Below are 16,920 nucleotides of genomic sequence, written 5' to 3'. Positions count from 1 at the left end.
GCAGGGACCAAAAAATCATCCCGTCCGTAAGGTTGGATGAAATCCGAGAGGGGAATTCATCCGGGGACGAATGGACAGGACGGTTTTCGTCCAGTCGGAAGAAAAAACCGTCCCGTCTGGAGGTCTCGGACAATGGACGGTAAGGGATGGACGAAAATCTGTCGGCTTCGGTTCTGACGGTTGAGATCTTGCCACGTGGCATCGCTATATCAATTCCTTGACATTTTGCATTAAAGTCACTACTTTTTTTCTGCGTCCCCCAAACTGACGCCGCCCAAAAATAATTGTACGCATGTCCCTCTGCTTTCTCTCTCCTCCATATTTCCCTAAAAAACTTAGAAAAATCCATATTAATTCAATCAGACCTTGGAACTATTTTTATTGGATATTTCGTCCGGGATGAGGGACGGGATGAAACTGGAATGGACGGGATGTGGACAAACTATTTCGTCCGGAGACGAATTATTAGACCGGACGAAATTCGTCCCGTCCAGTTCATCGTCCACGTCACCGATAATAGGGGCTAATGGAACCCTCGTTTATAATAAAGTCCATTTAACGCCATTTAATTTGTCTACGTCTCCTTTTGTTCTTCCACAAATAGGCAGCTGATTTGCAGTCGTAGTGCCCATACAAATGTCCAGATTCTACGGTGGGATTTATTCCTTGTTCTTCCTAGCTCTCTCTCTTCTCCTCGCCTACAAGCAGGGTCTGATCTCGCTTTCCGGGAGTGAAATGGCGGAGGGCCTTCCCAGCAGCATCTACGATATCTCTGTCAAGGTTCTGATTTTGACCTGGGTGGATTTTATTCTTAATTGGGTGTTCTTTTTTTTGACTTCCAGCGATTCCCTGTTTGAGTTTTCGCGTGATGAATTTGATTTCGGATGTGGGTTTAAGATGTTAGTCGGATTGGAAGATTTTGCGGATTCCAGTGCAAGATTTTGTTTTTGACGTGATTATTTTAATTTGGGTGTTTTTTCTTTCAGCGACCCCTGTTTGGGTATTCTCAGGACGAATTTGATTTCGGATGTGGGTTTAGATTCTTGATTGAATCAAAATATTTAGTGGATATCCGTGCCAAGGTTTTCCTTTTCGCAGGATTGTTTTAATTTGGTTCTTTTTCTTTCCAGCGATTTCCTGTTTGAGTTTACTCGTGATGAATTTGATAACGGGTGTGGGTTTAAATTCGTAATCCTATCAAAATATTTTACCGATATCACTGTCGAGACTTTTTTTGGCAGGATCGTTGTTTATTTTGGTTCTTGATTATTCTTCCGGCGACTCCCTATTTAATTTTTCTCATCATGAATTCGCTTTCGGATTTGGGTTTATAGTTTTTGATTGGATCGAAAATTTTTTGAGAATTTAGTCTAGTATCCAAAATACGCTTTATTGATGAATTGGGGATTCTTTTGGATGAAAATTGAGATGTGTCTCTTCGCAGGATATCAACGGCGAGGATGTGAATCTACGTGCATACGAGGGGAAAGTTCTTCTCGTCGTCAACGTTGCATCCCAATGGTACTTTATTTCTGAGATAGAATTTCTGGTTTGTAGTCCCTAAATATAATTTTGTCGAGAAATCCACTCAGTTTTTGTAGTTCTTATTGGATTTCAATCTTCACTAAGCTTTTTGGTCTCGTCATCATCACTCATACTAATTTTGATGCGGATAATTTATTTTTGAGATACATATTACAGACTAGTATTGAGTCTTTCAAAGTCTTACTTTCTTTTTTTGTTTTCAGTGGATTTACACATTCCAACTACAAAGATATGAACACCTTATATGAGAAATACAAAAATCAAGGTCAGTGTCATCCACATCATATTTCTTACAAGAGAAATGCTTCTTCTGTTTTTTTTTATTCAAATTTAATACCAGCTGAACATATTTTCCGCCTTAGGTTTTGAGATATTGGCGTTCCCTTGCAACCAATTCATGAGCCAGGAACCCGGAACCAGTGACGAAATCAAGGAAACTGCCTGCTCGAGGTTCAAAGCAGAATTCCCCATTTTTGACAAAGTGAGTAAGAATTGACGGCATTAAACAATTACTTTAATGAAATTCTCTACCATTTTCTCTCTAAATTATTTTCCTTTGAATTTTTTGAGTCTTGTAATTATTGCAGTTTTGCATACCATTAAAATCATATGGTGTGATCACTGTTGACTTGATCAATCATGAATCTTGTTATTTTGTTTCTTTTTCTTCTCCACACTCGAGAACAAAATTGGAAGTTCTGATGCTAGTCATCTGACATGTGCAGGTTGAAGTTAACGGCAAGAACGCCACTCCCTTGTACAAGTTCTTGAAAGCCCAAAAGGGTGGTCTTTTCGGCGATGGGATTAAATGGAACTTCACCAAATTCTTGGTGGACAAGACTGGCAAAGTTGTGGCGAGATATGCCCCCGTCACTGCTCCTTTGAAGATAGAGGTCCTCTCTTTCTTTCTCTCTAAAATTCTCTCGTTCCGTACATACTTTCCGCCTTTATATATCTATTCATCCATCCGTTCATTCATCCATTTGTCTTTTTGTTTCTCAGAATAGTTGTATTTTGTCTCTATCAATCTATTCAACTCTCTATTCCTCCATCCTTAAAAACGTCCATCTATCTATAAACCTATCACTTTCCCTTTTGGAGACAGAGGTACAACTACTCTCTTTCTCGCACTGTATTTTGCCTCTAGCATACAATCAGCTCATCCATCATCTTCCTCTATGAATATAGTGGTACAAGTCTCTCTGTCTTACTCTGTTTGTATATCTATCTTTCAATTCATTTATGTATATAAGCAAACTCATACCTAAGTGGATAGCTTAATACATTCTTCCTCTTGCAGAAGGATATCAAGAAACTTTTGGAGGCAGCATAATAATAAGGATTTCATCTGGTGAAGTGATATGGAGCCAAATGTTCTCTTTCCACTATAACAAACAACCTTTTCTTTCCCATGAACTAAATTTACTGAGGTCAAAAAAGGAGCCTTTTCTGTAATTGCTTGTAACTGTTCTCAGGACTTCTTTGTCCAAGCTTTACCTGCTCATGATTGAAAAATCTGCCTCTTTTCGCTTTCTAAAAGAAATGCAGGGAAATTTGAAGATCTGAAGATCCTTATTTTACCTCTTCATGATTCTCTCTCAAGGTCGCATACAGGTTTTACCTGAGTATAATAAATGGGGTGGTAAAGATAAAATCTTCCAAGAATTTAGTAGCTCCTTAGAGACTACATTTGTCAGATACATGTGAAATATTTTTATCAAGTTGTTCCTTTCTGCTTACAGGCTAAAGGTAGTCTCAAACTGTTACTTTGGCACATTTTCAGTAGAGGTTTTGCCACACCATATTAAAGTCAAATTATTTAATCCGTTTTTGTGTTGATGTTTATGCGATCATGGGATTTGTGAACCATAGAAAGATCATTAACTTAGTGAAGAAGAAGCAGATGGGAACCCACGAGTTCCGATTGAGGAGAGGACAGGGAAAGAGGGAGAATATGCCAGAGTGGTCAAAATAACTAAACTAGTGCTGGATACAATATGGAGAGGGGATTGTATTAGATGCCAATGTTCATTTATGTATATGAAAGGTGAGATACAAAAACATATTTATAGAGATAGAGAGTAAGAGGGTAAAAAGGGGGATGCTGAAAGAACTTGCTAACTCCTGGTGAGGACCTTGAGTTGGCAAGTGGGGAAGATGCAGTAGTAGAGAGAGAAGCCCATGTAGTGGCGGGCCTAACTTGCACTCCCCTCAAGCTGGAGCTTAAATGTCATGCAAGTCCAGCTTGATGTAGAGAGTAATGTGATTGTATTGTGATTTTAATTCTGTGATTTTCAGTTAAGTCGTAATTTTCAATCTAGATCGTAATTATTGTATTTTTTAATTTAAGTACATTTTCTAAAGAATTCAATTGTTAGTCTTTTTATAGAATTTAATTGTTATTGTTTTTATAGACTTCAAATGTTAGTCTTTTTATAGAATTCAATTGTTAGTATTTGTATAGAACTCAATAGTTAGTCTTTTTATAAAATTCAATCGTTAGTCTTACGATAAATCTTCAAGTTTAAATTATGTGTTGGACTTGGGTATGCTGTTAAATATCAAGTAATGCTACAAAGGAAGGATATGGGCTCTTATTGGAGCTGATTTCAAGGTCTGACAGACCTCGTAGAGAGCTGAGCCAAGAGCCAAATTTTGGTTCGAGGTTGAGTGGAAAATTTTTAGTTCCCTTGCATGAAATTCTCCAATGTCTCTCCTAAAAGGTGGCACAGAACTTCAGCTTAAAGATATACTGGTTTAGGGGTAATTTTGGATGTAGGAAATGGAATTTTAAGGAAATGTAAGCTCTATACAGAAAAAGCTTCTTTATTTAGTCTCTCATTGTTTTTGGAGCCTTCCCCTGGCAGCGGTTGAATGAATTAAAAAGGCTCTTCTCAATTCTTTTGAATATTTTTGTGGCTCCTTTCCTCCCAGCTCATTGTTGCTTCTTGGAGTAAGTGCCATGTCTAGGTGGAAGATACAGACAATGGTGAGTGTGTTTTAGTTTTAATGTATTCACAACATTTTTAATACATATTAAATACGCAAAACATGTTTCCTTACCTAGCTATGTTTTTTTATTCATCATATTTAATTTTCCTTGCTTATCTCACACTCATGAACCCTTATGACTCCATTTCCATTCAATCATTGCTCTCATGTCACTAAGCCAAATCCACTAATTTGACTCTTGATGTTTTGTCCCGTTGAATTAACATATAAAGTGTAACTATGGCAAAAAATGTATTAACTTCTTTTGCAAGTTAAAAAATGGTTTTTATATATTCTTCTACAGTCAACTATCTGATACCATACTCGTAGTTTAAATAGGTATGAATAAAACAAAAATACTTCAATCATTGAATCACATTGCACAGTGTTGAACTTACAACCATTTGGTTCTTGAATGAGTCATTTCAAGGTATGCAATGCCATGGGTTTGGACATGTCCTTACCACATCATATCTTTTCATCTTTGAGTCAAATTGGTAATTCTATCCCCAACCAGACAGAGGAGATTACCAAAGGAAAACTTTTATGGGCATGTCTCAGGACATTGGATCCTTTTATACCTAAGATAGTTTTTATAAAAAATTTCACCCTTATATATACCTTCCAGCATCCAATTAAACTTATTGGCACAAACTTCTAGGCCAATGTAGTGGTATAGTTGATGAATCCATTAGCCATATGACTCTCTATTGGTTAGTCTGATTAACTAACAAAAAAGGACACATAGATTTATCAATCACATATCAAAATAACTCAATCAGTATGTTGAGTCATCAACACAAGAGCTCCAAAGCTAGGCCACATTTTTGAAATGTAAAAATAAATTCATCAAATCTTCCATGAAATATGTCTGTCATTTAGTTTTAGCGCAGAGAATTTCCTCTTTCGTGCAACATCCATAGAATGATTTAGGTAATGTCAACTATCAAACCCTAAAAAATATTCATTTTTTTATTCTTCCAAACATTTGTTGTGTTCTTGTCCATGATTAAACGCTTGGAAAACAATTCTTCCACACAACGGAAGATGAAATAAATTCAGAATTGATCTTTATAATATATCTAGCTTTAAGCAACTTGTGGGGAGCTTGTTCCACCCTTGGCCAGTTCCATGGAAGAGTGCTTTCAAGCCATTAATGTGCCTGTCATCTTCACGTATCCACATGATCAAGGGACTATTGGATTGTCTAATTTTCTTGTCCAACTCTCCTTCAAGATCTATTTGATCTTCCCACCAAATAACACATAATTTATAAGATTTTCATTGCTCTTTCTCTAATGAACACCCACCATTTTGTTGGGTTATGTGCCTTGGTTCATCCTTGGAAAACATGATTCCATGGATGCACAAGCGTGTTAATCGATTTGTAATCAATCTTTAAAACATGCATCAAATGCACCTTGTGGGGAACTTATTCCACCCATGACTTTTCTGCTTTGAGATCGTTATGAAGCCGTTCACACTTCTGGCTTCTAGACGTATCCACACAATCACTTGGCGCTTGGATCTCCACCTCATCTTCTTCTACTCTTCTTGAAAATATTTAAGATCTTCTCACCATGAAGACACTCCCCTTGGTTGAGTGGAGAAGAGGATGGAGAAAGGGGACTCTAAATTCTAGCTGGCCTGGGTGCTTGAAATGAGGGCCCCTTCCCTATTTATATCTTACTTTAGTTTTTTTCTCAAAAACCCTACAAAGTAAAATGTATCCACCAATGCTCTTATGACCTTATGTGTGTGAGTCTCTAGGCCCATGTATCATTCTAATTAATAATTTTAGTCACCCAATAACAATTATTTGACAACTTTATTAATTAACGATATCAGCATAAATATTAATTAACTAAGGATTGATTTAACCCATTCGATAGGTTACTTTCCACCTCGTGGGGTTCAAGCTACACCTTGTGCTCAAGAAGATACTTAGTAGTCTTGAACTCTCATAGAATCTTTACCGTCATCGAACAACTTAGGGTATGGTTTACCATCAAACCCTAATCCGTCATTCGATTAGTACTGTTGTGCAATGACAATCATTGGAGAACGCCTTCTCCAATGTCCTCACTACCCTGGCCAGGGATTTTTCTGCATCGCCTTTCTTGAGTCAATCTCCTCTTATATTGAGGGCAGATGATCCCATCTTGACCACTCAATCATCTCCGTAAGCTTCTTACTAGATCCGACCTATAACTTGTAAGTCATAGTCAAAATGTAGCCGTAAGTCATAGTCATGATTTGAATCCCATGATTAGAGGATCGTAAGTCATAGTCAAAATGTAGTCGTCCACTCACGAGATGTCCTTAGCATCTCAGGTCAGTGGATCACTTATACAACAGTGACATGAATCAACCTGATTGACATTTATGTATAATACCATTCAAGAATTCATAAGGAATAATTTTCAGTGAACTCTTTCTCCAAAGAGCGCCCACTATCTGTCCTAAGTGTTGCCACACTAATAGTTGCAGGATCAGTTATACTTGTAGTATAAGTAGGATCAGTTAGTAATATACTATCAGGATAATTTGATGTCCATCTAGACTATCCATCGAATAGGAATATTTAGAATACATGTTAAAAGACTAGTGATCATTTTATTATCATCTCATCATAATTCACTAGGTCATCACACGTATTCATGGACTTTATAATAAATATCACATTGGAATAATAATGACGATAATATTTTATTCAATGAAATTAAATAAGCATGATGATGTTATTGGCTTGACGACCACATAATATTCATCACATTTTTCCTTATAGTCTTCTATGAGATAAATCAATGTCCATTTCAAGTATTTAACAAATAGGAAGATTTAGCATACAGGCTTCAAGACTAGATTCCCAATGTCCTTTATCCCAATCTTCCTGAATCAGATTCCCAAAAAAAAAACAAGATCCAGGAGCTCGTTTCATTACATGTGAGATAGGAGGCATGATGTTTTCTAGATCGTTACTAGATTCTGGTACTACTGTAAACATCATGCCTAAATCTCTTTACAATTCCAGTTTGGAGACTTAGAACCTATATTTTTAGAATTATAGCTTGCTGATGGATATATCGACAGCCGTATAGAAAATTAGAAGATATCATTGTGAAGGTTGAGAATTGTCAGTTTCCTGTAGACTTTATTGTGGCAGATACAAAGGAGACTCAAAATGTAAGTCATTCTCCAATCATTTGTGTCGACCTTTCCTTCCATAGTAAAAGCTACAACAGATTGGGATAAAGGAATTGTGGAACTTAAAGCAGGAAATGAGAAGGTAGAGGTCAATATAGCTAGACTTATGAAGTATCCTCATGTTGACCAAGAGGAACTTCACTTGTGTGACTTTGTGGGAGGAAGTGATGATAGTTTTATGTAAATATTCTTGGTCTTAGAGAAAATGATAAAGAGAGAATTATCTTTGAGCCTTTTGAACTTTCTTCCAACCAAAATCCTGAATTAAAACCTTTACCTTATTCACTTAAATATGCTTTTCTAGGTCCTAATGAAACTTTACCTGTCATTATTTCAGCTAAATTAACTAATAAACAGGAACAAGATTTAATGGATGTGTTGGAGAAGAATAAATCAGCTATAACATGGACATTTGATGACCTTAAAGGAATTCCATCTCATATATGCGAACATAGGATTTTTGTTGAATAAAATTCCAGGCCATCTAGAGAGATTCAAAGGAGGTTAAAACCTCACATGCTAGATGTTTTAAAAGCAGAAATTCTTAAATGGTTGAAAGCTGATATTAGTTATGCTATTTCAGATAGTTCTTGGGTTAGTCCAGTGCACATGGTACCCAAGAAGTATGGAATCACTGTTAAAACAAATGAAAGAGGAGAACACGTTCAAACACGGTTACTTTCAAGATGGAGAGTATGCATAGACGATAGAAAACTTAACTTAGTTACAAAGAAATACCATTATCCTTTACCCTTTATAGATCAGACTCTAGAAAAACTTTCTGGACAAAACTATTTTTGTTTTCTTCATAAAATAAGCCGGTGGCCATATACTATGCTAGTAAGACCTTACAAGATGCTAAGATCAATTACTCCACTACAGAAAATGAATTACTAGCTATTATTTTTGCACTAGAAAATTTTAGATCTTATTTGCTCGGTAATAAGGTTATAGTTTTTTCAGATCATGCTGCTTTAAAATTTTTTATTTAAAAAGAAGGAGGCTAAACCAAGACTAATTAGGTGGATATTACTTTTGCAAGAGTTTGATATTGAAATTATAGATAAAAAAGGATGTGAGAATTTGTTGCTGATCATTTTTCTAGAATTAATGTAACCGATTTCCCCCCTATTGACGATCGATTTCTTGCTGAGCAGTTACTAACCATTAATGGTAAGAAACTTCCTTGGTATGCACATATTGTGAATTTCCATGTGACAGATAAGATGCCTCAAGAGTGGACATCCATTCAGAAGAAGTTCCTTAAGGATTGCCGCTTCTATTTTTGGGAGGGGCTAGAACTTTTTTACCATGGAGTGGACCAAATTTTAAGGAGATGTATTCCAGAGGAAGAGCAAAATAATATCTTAGATTTCTATCATTCACAGTTAGCAGGTGGTCATTATTCAGAAAAGGTAACAGCTCATAAGGTATCTTAAATGCCTATCTTGTCAAGCATCTTTAAACTTGAATAAGAAAGATCACATGCCCTTAAATCCCATCATAGAAGTTGAAATTTTCGATTTATGGGGAGTTGATTTTATGGGGCCATTCCCTAACTCTCATGGATTTGAGTATATTTTTGTGGCTTTTGACTATGTTTCTAAATGGGTAGAAGCTATAGCTACTATGACAAATGATAGTAACATGGTAAAAAGTGTGTTGATAAATATATTTTTGCCAAGTTTGGTTGTCCTAGAGCTATTATTAGCGGTGGAACTCATCTTACTAACTTTCAATTTAGAGCCTTCTTAAATAAATTTGGTATGCAACACTGAGTCACTACACCCTACCATCCCCAATCAAATGGACAGGTTGAGCTTTGCAACAGAGAAATTAAGAAAATCCTTGAAAAAGTAGTAAGGTTGGATGGTAAAGATTGGTCAAAAAAGTTAGATGAAGCTTTATGGTCATACAGAACAGCTTATAAAACTCCTTAGGGTATGTCTCCTTTTAGATTATTTTTTGGCAAACCATGTCATTTGCCTGTAGAGTTGGAGCATAAAGCATATTGGGCAATTAAAAGGTTAAATGTTTCCTTATATGATGCAGGAAAAACTTGTTTGCTCCAACTCCATGAATTACAGGAAATCAGAAATGAAGCCTATGAAAATTCATGGATATATAAAGAAAGGATGAAGGCCTTCCATGATAAGAGCTTGAGAAGAAGAAATTTTGAAGAAAATCAAAAGGTATGGCTTTATAATTCCATGTTAAAATTATTTCCTGGTAATTAAAATCTGGATGGGATGGATTGTTCATTGTTACTAAAGTGTTAGAAAGTGGATCTGTGATTATTATGAATCCAAAGACAGGGCAGGATTTTACAGTAAATGGACAAAGACTGAAGCCTTATCTAGAATCTGAATCACTTCAGGATCATATCTCCATCCACCTTTAAGAACATCTCGAAGAACCCAAACAATCACTTAGCAAGTCTTTATAACTTCTTCACTTAGTTATTCCCTCATTTACTTTCATTTCCATTTATTTGGGTGGGGTTTATTTTTATTTTTTTTCAGATATTGGACTCATAGAACCTATGATGCACTAGGATCCACGACTACAAGTAAAGGTTGCATGAAGAAGAAGATTGCCCCTTGGTATGCATGCTTAAGATAATTTTATTTATTAAGGCATTAGGGACGATGCTTATATTCAACTTGGGGGTGAAATTCATATGATATATTTTTAACAAAAGTAGTTTTATTCATGCATCATTTTTAGTAGGGAGAGATTTATTCTATTATAAAAAAGATAAACAGGGAGCCCCATCTTGAGGAATTTATTCCATCTTTGATCCAAAAAGAGTGAGTTGATAAGTTAAACTCTTTGAGTGCATCATGAGCTTTTCGCAATGATACCAACATTCATTTTAGACAGCATTTATGATACTTTCTAAATAGTAAGGATAACTAGTGGACTGAGTTGGGGGGTTGAAAAATCAAAGAGTAGAAATTTTATGGGTATGAGTGATGGGAGTGAGTGAAAGTAGTATAGGAACACCTCCACCTCATGTGATGTACAGCCAAATCTACTTCAAGTGTCTAATTCCTTCATGAAATGGAATATTGAGTAGGGAAGGGGTTGGTACTTATTCAATTATTGAGCACAAAATCCCTTTTTCTTAATTCACCAAAATATAACTTTGAAACCTTTATATATATCCTCTTCACCCATATCCTAGCCTACCTAAAACCATCCCCTATATGATTTTATTACCTATAGGAAACCATCTCTAAACCTTTGAGATATCCTTGTGATATTTTTCCTTGCTATCCCTCTTTCTAATTTCACTCTTCGTATTCTCAATCTTATTCTTCTCTCTAATTTTTCTTCTTTGACATTACATTCTCACTAAGAATATATGCTTGATAGTCATGCATAAATTACATGGATTAACTTATGACTTTGGGCGTGTCTTTAGAATTTCAGTTTTTGATGTACCCCTTTAAAAAAATTCTTAAAAAAAAGTCTTCAAAAAAATAAAAAGGAAAAAAAATTACTACTGGGGTTTTAATACTGAAACTTTAATTGATCATGATTAACTATCCATCCAATTCTGGTGACAAGTATTCTGAACATTTTCCTCAATATTTTTTCTACCTCCCCTCCTTTCATCTAAAACCATCCCCTATATGATTTTATTACCTATAGGAAACCATCTCTAAACCTTTGAGATATCCTTGTGATATTTTTCCTTGCTATCCCTCTTTCTAATTTCACTCTTCGTATTCTCAATCTTATTCTTCTCTCTAATTTTTCTTCTTTGACATTACATTCTCACTAAGAATATATGCTTGATAGTCATGCATAAATTACATGGATTAACTTATGACTTTGGGCGTGTCTTTAGAATTTCAGTTTTTGATGTACCCCTTTAAAAAAATTCTTAAAAAAAAGTCTTCAAAAAAATAAAAAGGAAAAAAAATTACTACTGGGGTTTTAATACTGAAACTTTAATTGATCATGATTAACTATCCATCCAATTCTGGTGACAAGTATTCTGAACATTTTCCTCAATATTTTTTCTACCTCCCCTCCTTTCATCTAAAATCTTGGGAGTAAAGCTATCCAAGTAATATTTCCCTCTGCACATGTTATCATTCATCTTACCTTTCCCCTTTCTTTCGAGCCGTCCATCATTTTCTTCTCACTTTACCTATAGCTACCATACATAACCATATCCTCACCACCTCACTTCATTGGCAGCCACTTGACATTTTGTGCTCAACAGGAGGAGAGAAGTATCCTATCCCTAACTAGGTTGGGATAAATATATCAGAGGTATCTAGCACCAAGTAGCAACCTATTGAGAGAGTGTGTGTCCATAACCTTGAGAGATGTGAGAGTCACCTATTCGTTGAGCATTGTAAGATCATTGTTATCTATAGCATCATACCTGGAGAAAAGTAGATTCCCTTTCTCATCATCATCAGCTCTTTCCAAGCTACAAGGGGGTTGACTTACATGTCTTTTACAGGTTTATGTCTAAATTTTCAACTGAGGTAGCATGTAATGATATGTGTTTGCTATTTTTAACATTCTACTCTCTCTCTCTTTGTTTTCAAGGATGATAAAAAACCTCAAGAAAACAATGTTATGGACATTGTTAAGGGACTGACAATGATTTAGTTGGGGGGGTATTTGATAACGTAAAATTATATCAGTAAAACAATGGTTTTATACTTAATTTTTACCTCATATTTTTAGATTTGTACTAGCATTATTCACCGTTTAAGGATAAATGAGAAATTTATTATTTATTTTCCTAAGTTCTATTTTTATATATTTTATTGAAGATGTGAGAAATCCACTTGACTCTTTAGAGTCAAGTGGGGTTAGTCTCAAAAATCAATAAAATATATAAAAATAGAACTTAGGAAAATAAATAATAAATTTCTCATTTATCCTTAAACGGTGAATAATGCTAGTACAAATCTAAAAATATGAGGTAAAAATTAAGTATAAAACCATTGTTTTACTGATATAATTTTACGTTATCAAATACCCCCCCAACTAAATCATTGTCAGTCCCTTAACAATGTCCATAACATTGTTTTCTTGAGGTTTTTTATCATCCTTGAAAACAAAGAGAGAGAGAGTAGAATGTTAAAAATAGCAAACACATATCATTACATGCTACCTCAGTTGAAAATTTAGACATAAACCTGTAAAAGACATGTAAGTCAACCCCCTTGTAGCTTGGAAAGAGCTGATGATGATGAGAAAGGGAATCTACTTTTCTCCAGGTATGATGCTATAGATAACAATGATCTTACAATGCTCAACGAATAGGTGACTCTCACATCTCTCAAGGTTATGGACACACACTCTCTCAATAGGTTGCTACTTGGTGCTAGATACCTCTGATATATTTATCCCAACCTAGTTAGGGATAGGATACTTCTCTCCTCCTGTTGAGCACAAAATGTCAAGTGGCTGCCAATGAAGTGAGGTGGTGAGGATATGGTTATGTATGGTAGCTATAGGTAAAGTGAGAAGAAAATGATGGACGGCTCGAAAGAAAGGGGAAAGGTAAGATGAATGATAACATATGTAGAGGGAAATATTACTTGGGAGTAAATGAGAAATTTATTATTTATTTTCCTAAGTTCTATTTTTATATATTTTATTGATTTTTGAGACTAACCCCACTTGACTCTTTAGAGTCAAGTGGATTTCTCAGATCTTCGTGGAATTTTATTTGATAGACAGGACTTAGGTTAATGTACTGGTGAATTTGAAATACAAATGGGAGGAAATTAGAAATAAAATAGATTATGAGAGGAGGCCCAATACACAAGAAGCCCATTCTAGAAGTACATTCAAACCTCCTTAAAGACTGGGTCAACTAAAGGCAAGAATTGTGGAACTAACCCACAAGTTGAGTTTTAATGATCTATTTTTAAATCCGAGAAGGAGGGCACGTGGGTCCAGGTTGGAAATCAAGAAATCTTAGCCCTCCAATCCCTTGGAATTAAATACGATAGCTGCGAGAGTTAGGTCACTTCTATTTATTCTCTTCTCCCCTTTTTTGTATCTCATCTTGGATTTCTGCTCCCAACATGTTGATGGAGGCCTAGTGCATCAGATTTCTTTGATCCATTCTTGTTCTACAAGATTGTGGGAGAGAGAGTTCACGGGTGATCAAGATTCTTGGAGAAAGAGCATCACTTGGCCCTTGGGGGATGTGACAACAAGGTTCGTGTGATCTCCTGAAGTTTGATTTGAATTTTCTCAACATTTTTTCTAACATTCTAAGGACATCCTAGACTTCAAGCTTTCCAACGCATCAAACGGCACTAAAAAATTCCTCCTGTAGCAAAAGTTATAGCAATTTTCGTCCACTACTATTTCTAACACAATTTCACTGCGGGAAATGCAGCCTAAGGTTCTAGTTATCTTTAAAGTTTTTCTTGCCCTAGAAATTTTTTAAAAATCATAATAAATTATTATAAGTTAAAATAAACAACACAAATACTGATTTTACTTATTTAAAATAGTTTTGACTAGTTTTCTATCATTTAGTTAATTTTCTCTTTACAAAATAGATAAAAATCCAAAAATATATAAAATCACCAAAGAAAGTTATTTCAAATATATATTTGAATTACAATTTAGTTTCTCATTACTTGCTCATTGAGGATTCAACCCTTACTTACCCTATTCTAAGTAAGGAAAATTTTATAAATATTTTTTGCATAAATCAAAGCCTTAAATCACTTATTTAACGCAAATTCTGGTTTATCGATAGGGATTGACGAAACCATACTCTCTGAGATCTCAATAACTTGGAAAAATGAGAAGACATATAGAATTACTCAGTACGTGTCTCTTTCATATATGATGGGTTATGATTATACACTACAGGGAGGGATGCATAATCAGATCTAGAAAGGTGAGTAGTTGAGGGATGAATACTCAATTTCTTAGAACAATAGATCTCCTCCTGTTGAATGAACTCGTCTAGCTGAGCACCCATTTGCACCCAATGTTGCCAAGTGGAATCTGTCCAACGAGCTTGGAATAGTATGTCAATATCCATAATCTCCTTCTCTAGTGTCTCAACCTTGGCATGTATATCCTTGAATATAAGCTGATTCTACCCCTTGAGCTGGAGTTTGAGATTCCTGAGCCCATAGATGAGGTCCCTCAAAGGAGAGTCATAAATATTTCCTCCCCACATGTTTCACACAAAACCAAAAATTCCTTGTTCTGGAGTCTCATACTTGGAATCTGAGAGGAGGCCTAGATGTACTAGTACTTTGATCTGTCAATATGAGAAGGCATGAACGATCAGAGCAATATCTAGCAATGATCTTGACCAAAACTTGGTAGTTTAGTAAGGAAATGGTCAGTATGCAGTGGTCGTGAAGCAATGGTCAATAAGGTCATGAGGCAATAGGGGTTCCAAAAGAGCCATTCAGAAGATAGAATCATTAGACACATCCATGTTATTGGCTTGGGGTATCCACCTTCTAAATTTTACTAACGAAGCATGCATAGTTGAAGTCTCCGGCTAGAAATCAGGGAGTGTGAACTGAGGGGAGTCTCTTGTATATTGGACAAGTTCCTGCCAAAAGGTTTTAAGATCTTGGTGTTTATCCAAGGTATACATAAAATAAATTGTAAAATCTTAGTTAAGACCTTGTACATCAGCATGATGTGCTAGGACCCCTTCAAGAGCAGTTGTGGAGTATATGCTCTTGTTGATAAGGCTATTATAGAATTTGAATGAAATTGATCCATATAAAATAGGTAAAGGAGTAGTTGGATATGTAAAGAAGGGATTATGAGTTCAATAAGCCTGATGGAGACATTGATATGGATGAATAACTAAAAAGCACCATTCTTCTTGGAGGAGGCTTGGATTTGTTGGGTTATAAAGACCTAGATTTGGATGAAGACGAGGATTCCACGCATTGGAAGAGATGTAATGGAATCGATTGGCATCATTAAAAATATTAAACTAAGAACCTGTGAACTGATCACATCCGTGATTCTGCTGATCCCTGACCGAGTTACATGGAGCTAGTCATGTGTGTAGCATCAAGAAGTATCAACATGGTCCTTTGCATATTGTATCTCCTCCTTCTCATTGACAGCCTCATTCATGCTCCGTCATCATCGTTATGTCATTCCAATTGCATCAGAAGTGGAGAAGAAGTGTGAGGAGAAAGGAGAAGAAGGGGAAGGCCCTTGAACAATTTTGGCTAGGTGAAGTTTTTTCAGAGCCTTCCACTATTTATACTAAGTGGGATTTTTTCATAAAACTTCCAAAACTTAAGTATATATTTTGACGTCCAAAAGACCATTTACATGTGACCCTCTAAGCCCATGTATTAGTCTAGTTAATGACTCCAGTGGCACAATAACATTTATTGGCCTTTCAAATTAATAAAATTTATCATTATATAGTTTAATTAACATTGGATCAATTTAACCCAATTGATAGTTCGAGTCTCTAACATGTGGGGTCCCAAGCTATGCCTTGTGCTCTAGAAGATACAAAAGAGTTTGTATCGAGTCACCCATAGAACTTGTTCGTCATCAGTTATTGTGTATGTATAATCCCTCTTCTACTTGACGCTCCTAGGAAGACTTTGGGTATGGTCAATTATAAAACCCTAATCGGGCATCCGCATTAGTACTAATGCATTCGAAAATCCTCGGAGAACTCTTCACCACTACCTTGGCCAAGGACTTGATCGCATCGTCTTCCTTGAGCTGTCACCTCTTATACCAAGGGTGGATGATCCTATCTTGACCACTCAATCATCTTCTTGAACTTCTTGATGCACCTGAACTAGCATTATTTAGAATCCCATGATCACGGACACATAGGTCATAGACAAAGTACAACGATCCGTTCACAAGACGTCTTTGGTGTCTCAGCTCTAAAGACCACTTACACAACTGTGATGTAAATCAATTTAAATTGATAGTTTGGTATAATACCATTCAGGGATTTGTACGAATCAATTCGATGAACTATTTCCTCTAAAGAGAACCCATTATCTATTCTTAGTGTCTCCACACTAATGGCTATGGGACTGGCCATAATCATCATATGGGTGAGGCTAGATAATGCTATTTTATCCTGGTATTTTGATGTCCTTCTTGAGTATCATTTCAATAAGAATATTTAGAACACATGCTTAAAGACTAGTGATC

At 35.8% G+C, this 16,920-nt stretch overlaps 1 protein-coding gene across 1 annotated transcript; it reads left to right on the top strand.

Annotated features, from left to right (window-relative positions):
* The first annotated feature begins 590 nt into the window (after positions 1-590).
* GPX3 (glutathione peroxidase 3) lies at positions 591-3,060 on the top strand. The gene is made up of 6 exons (XM_078585227.1): positions 591-780; positions 1,445-1,521; positions 1,749-1,810; positions 1,908-2,026; positions 2,271-2,438; positions 2,846-3,060. The coding sequence occupies exons 1-6, from the start codon at positions 637-639 to the stop codon at positions 2,876-2,878; spliced, it is 603 nt and encodes a 200-aa protein (XP_078441353.1). The 5' UTR covers positions 591-636; the 3' UTR covers positions 2,879-3,060.
* The last annotated feature ends 13,860 nt before the right edge of the window (positions 3,061-16,920 follow it).

The sequence above is a fragment of the Wolffia australiana genome, chromosome 13 (genome assembly GCF_029677425.1).
Source record: "Wolffia australiana isolate 7733 chromosome 13, ASM2967742v1".
Classification (NCBI taxonomy): domain Eukaryota; kingdom Viridiplantae; phylum Streptophyta; class Magnoliopsida; order Alismatales; family Araceae; genus Wolffia; species Wolffia australiana.
Note: the sequence above shows the minus strand (reverse complement) of the source record. Positions and strands in the feature narration are given on the sequence as shown.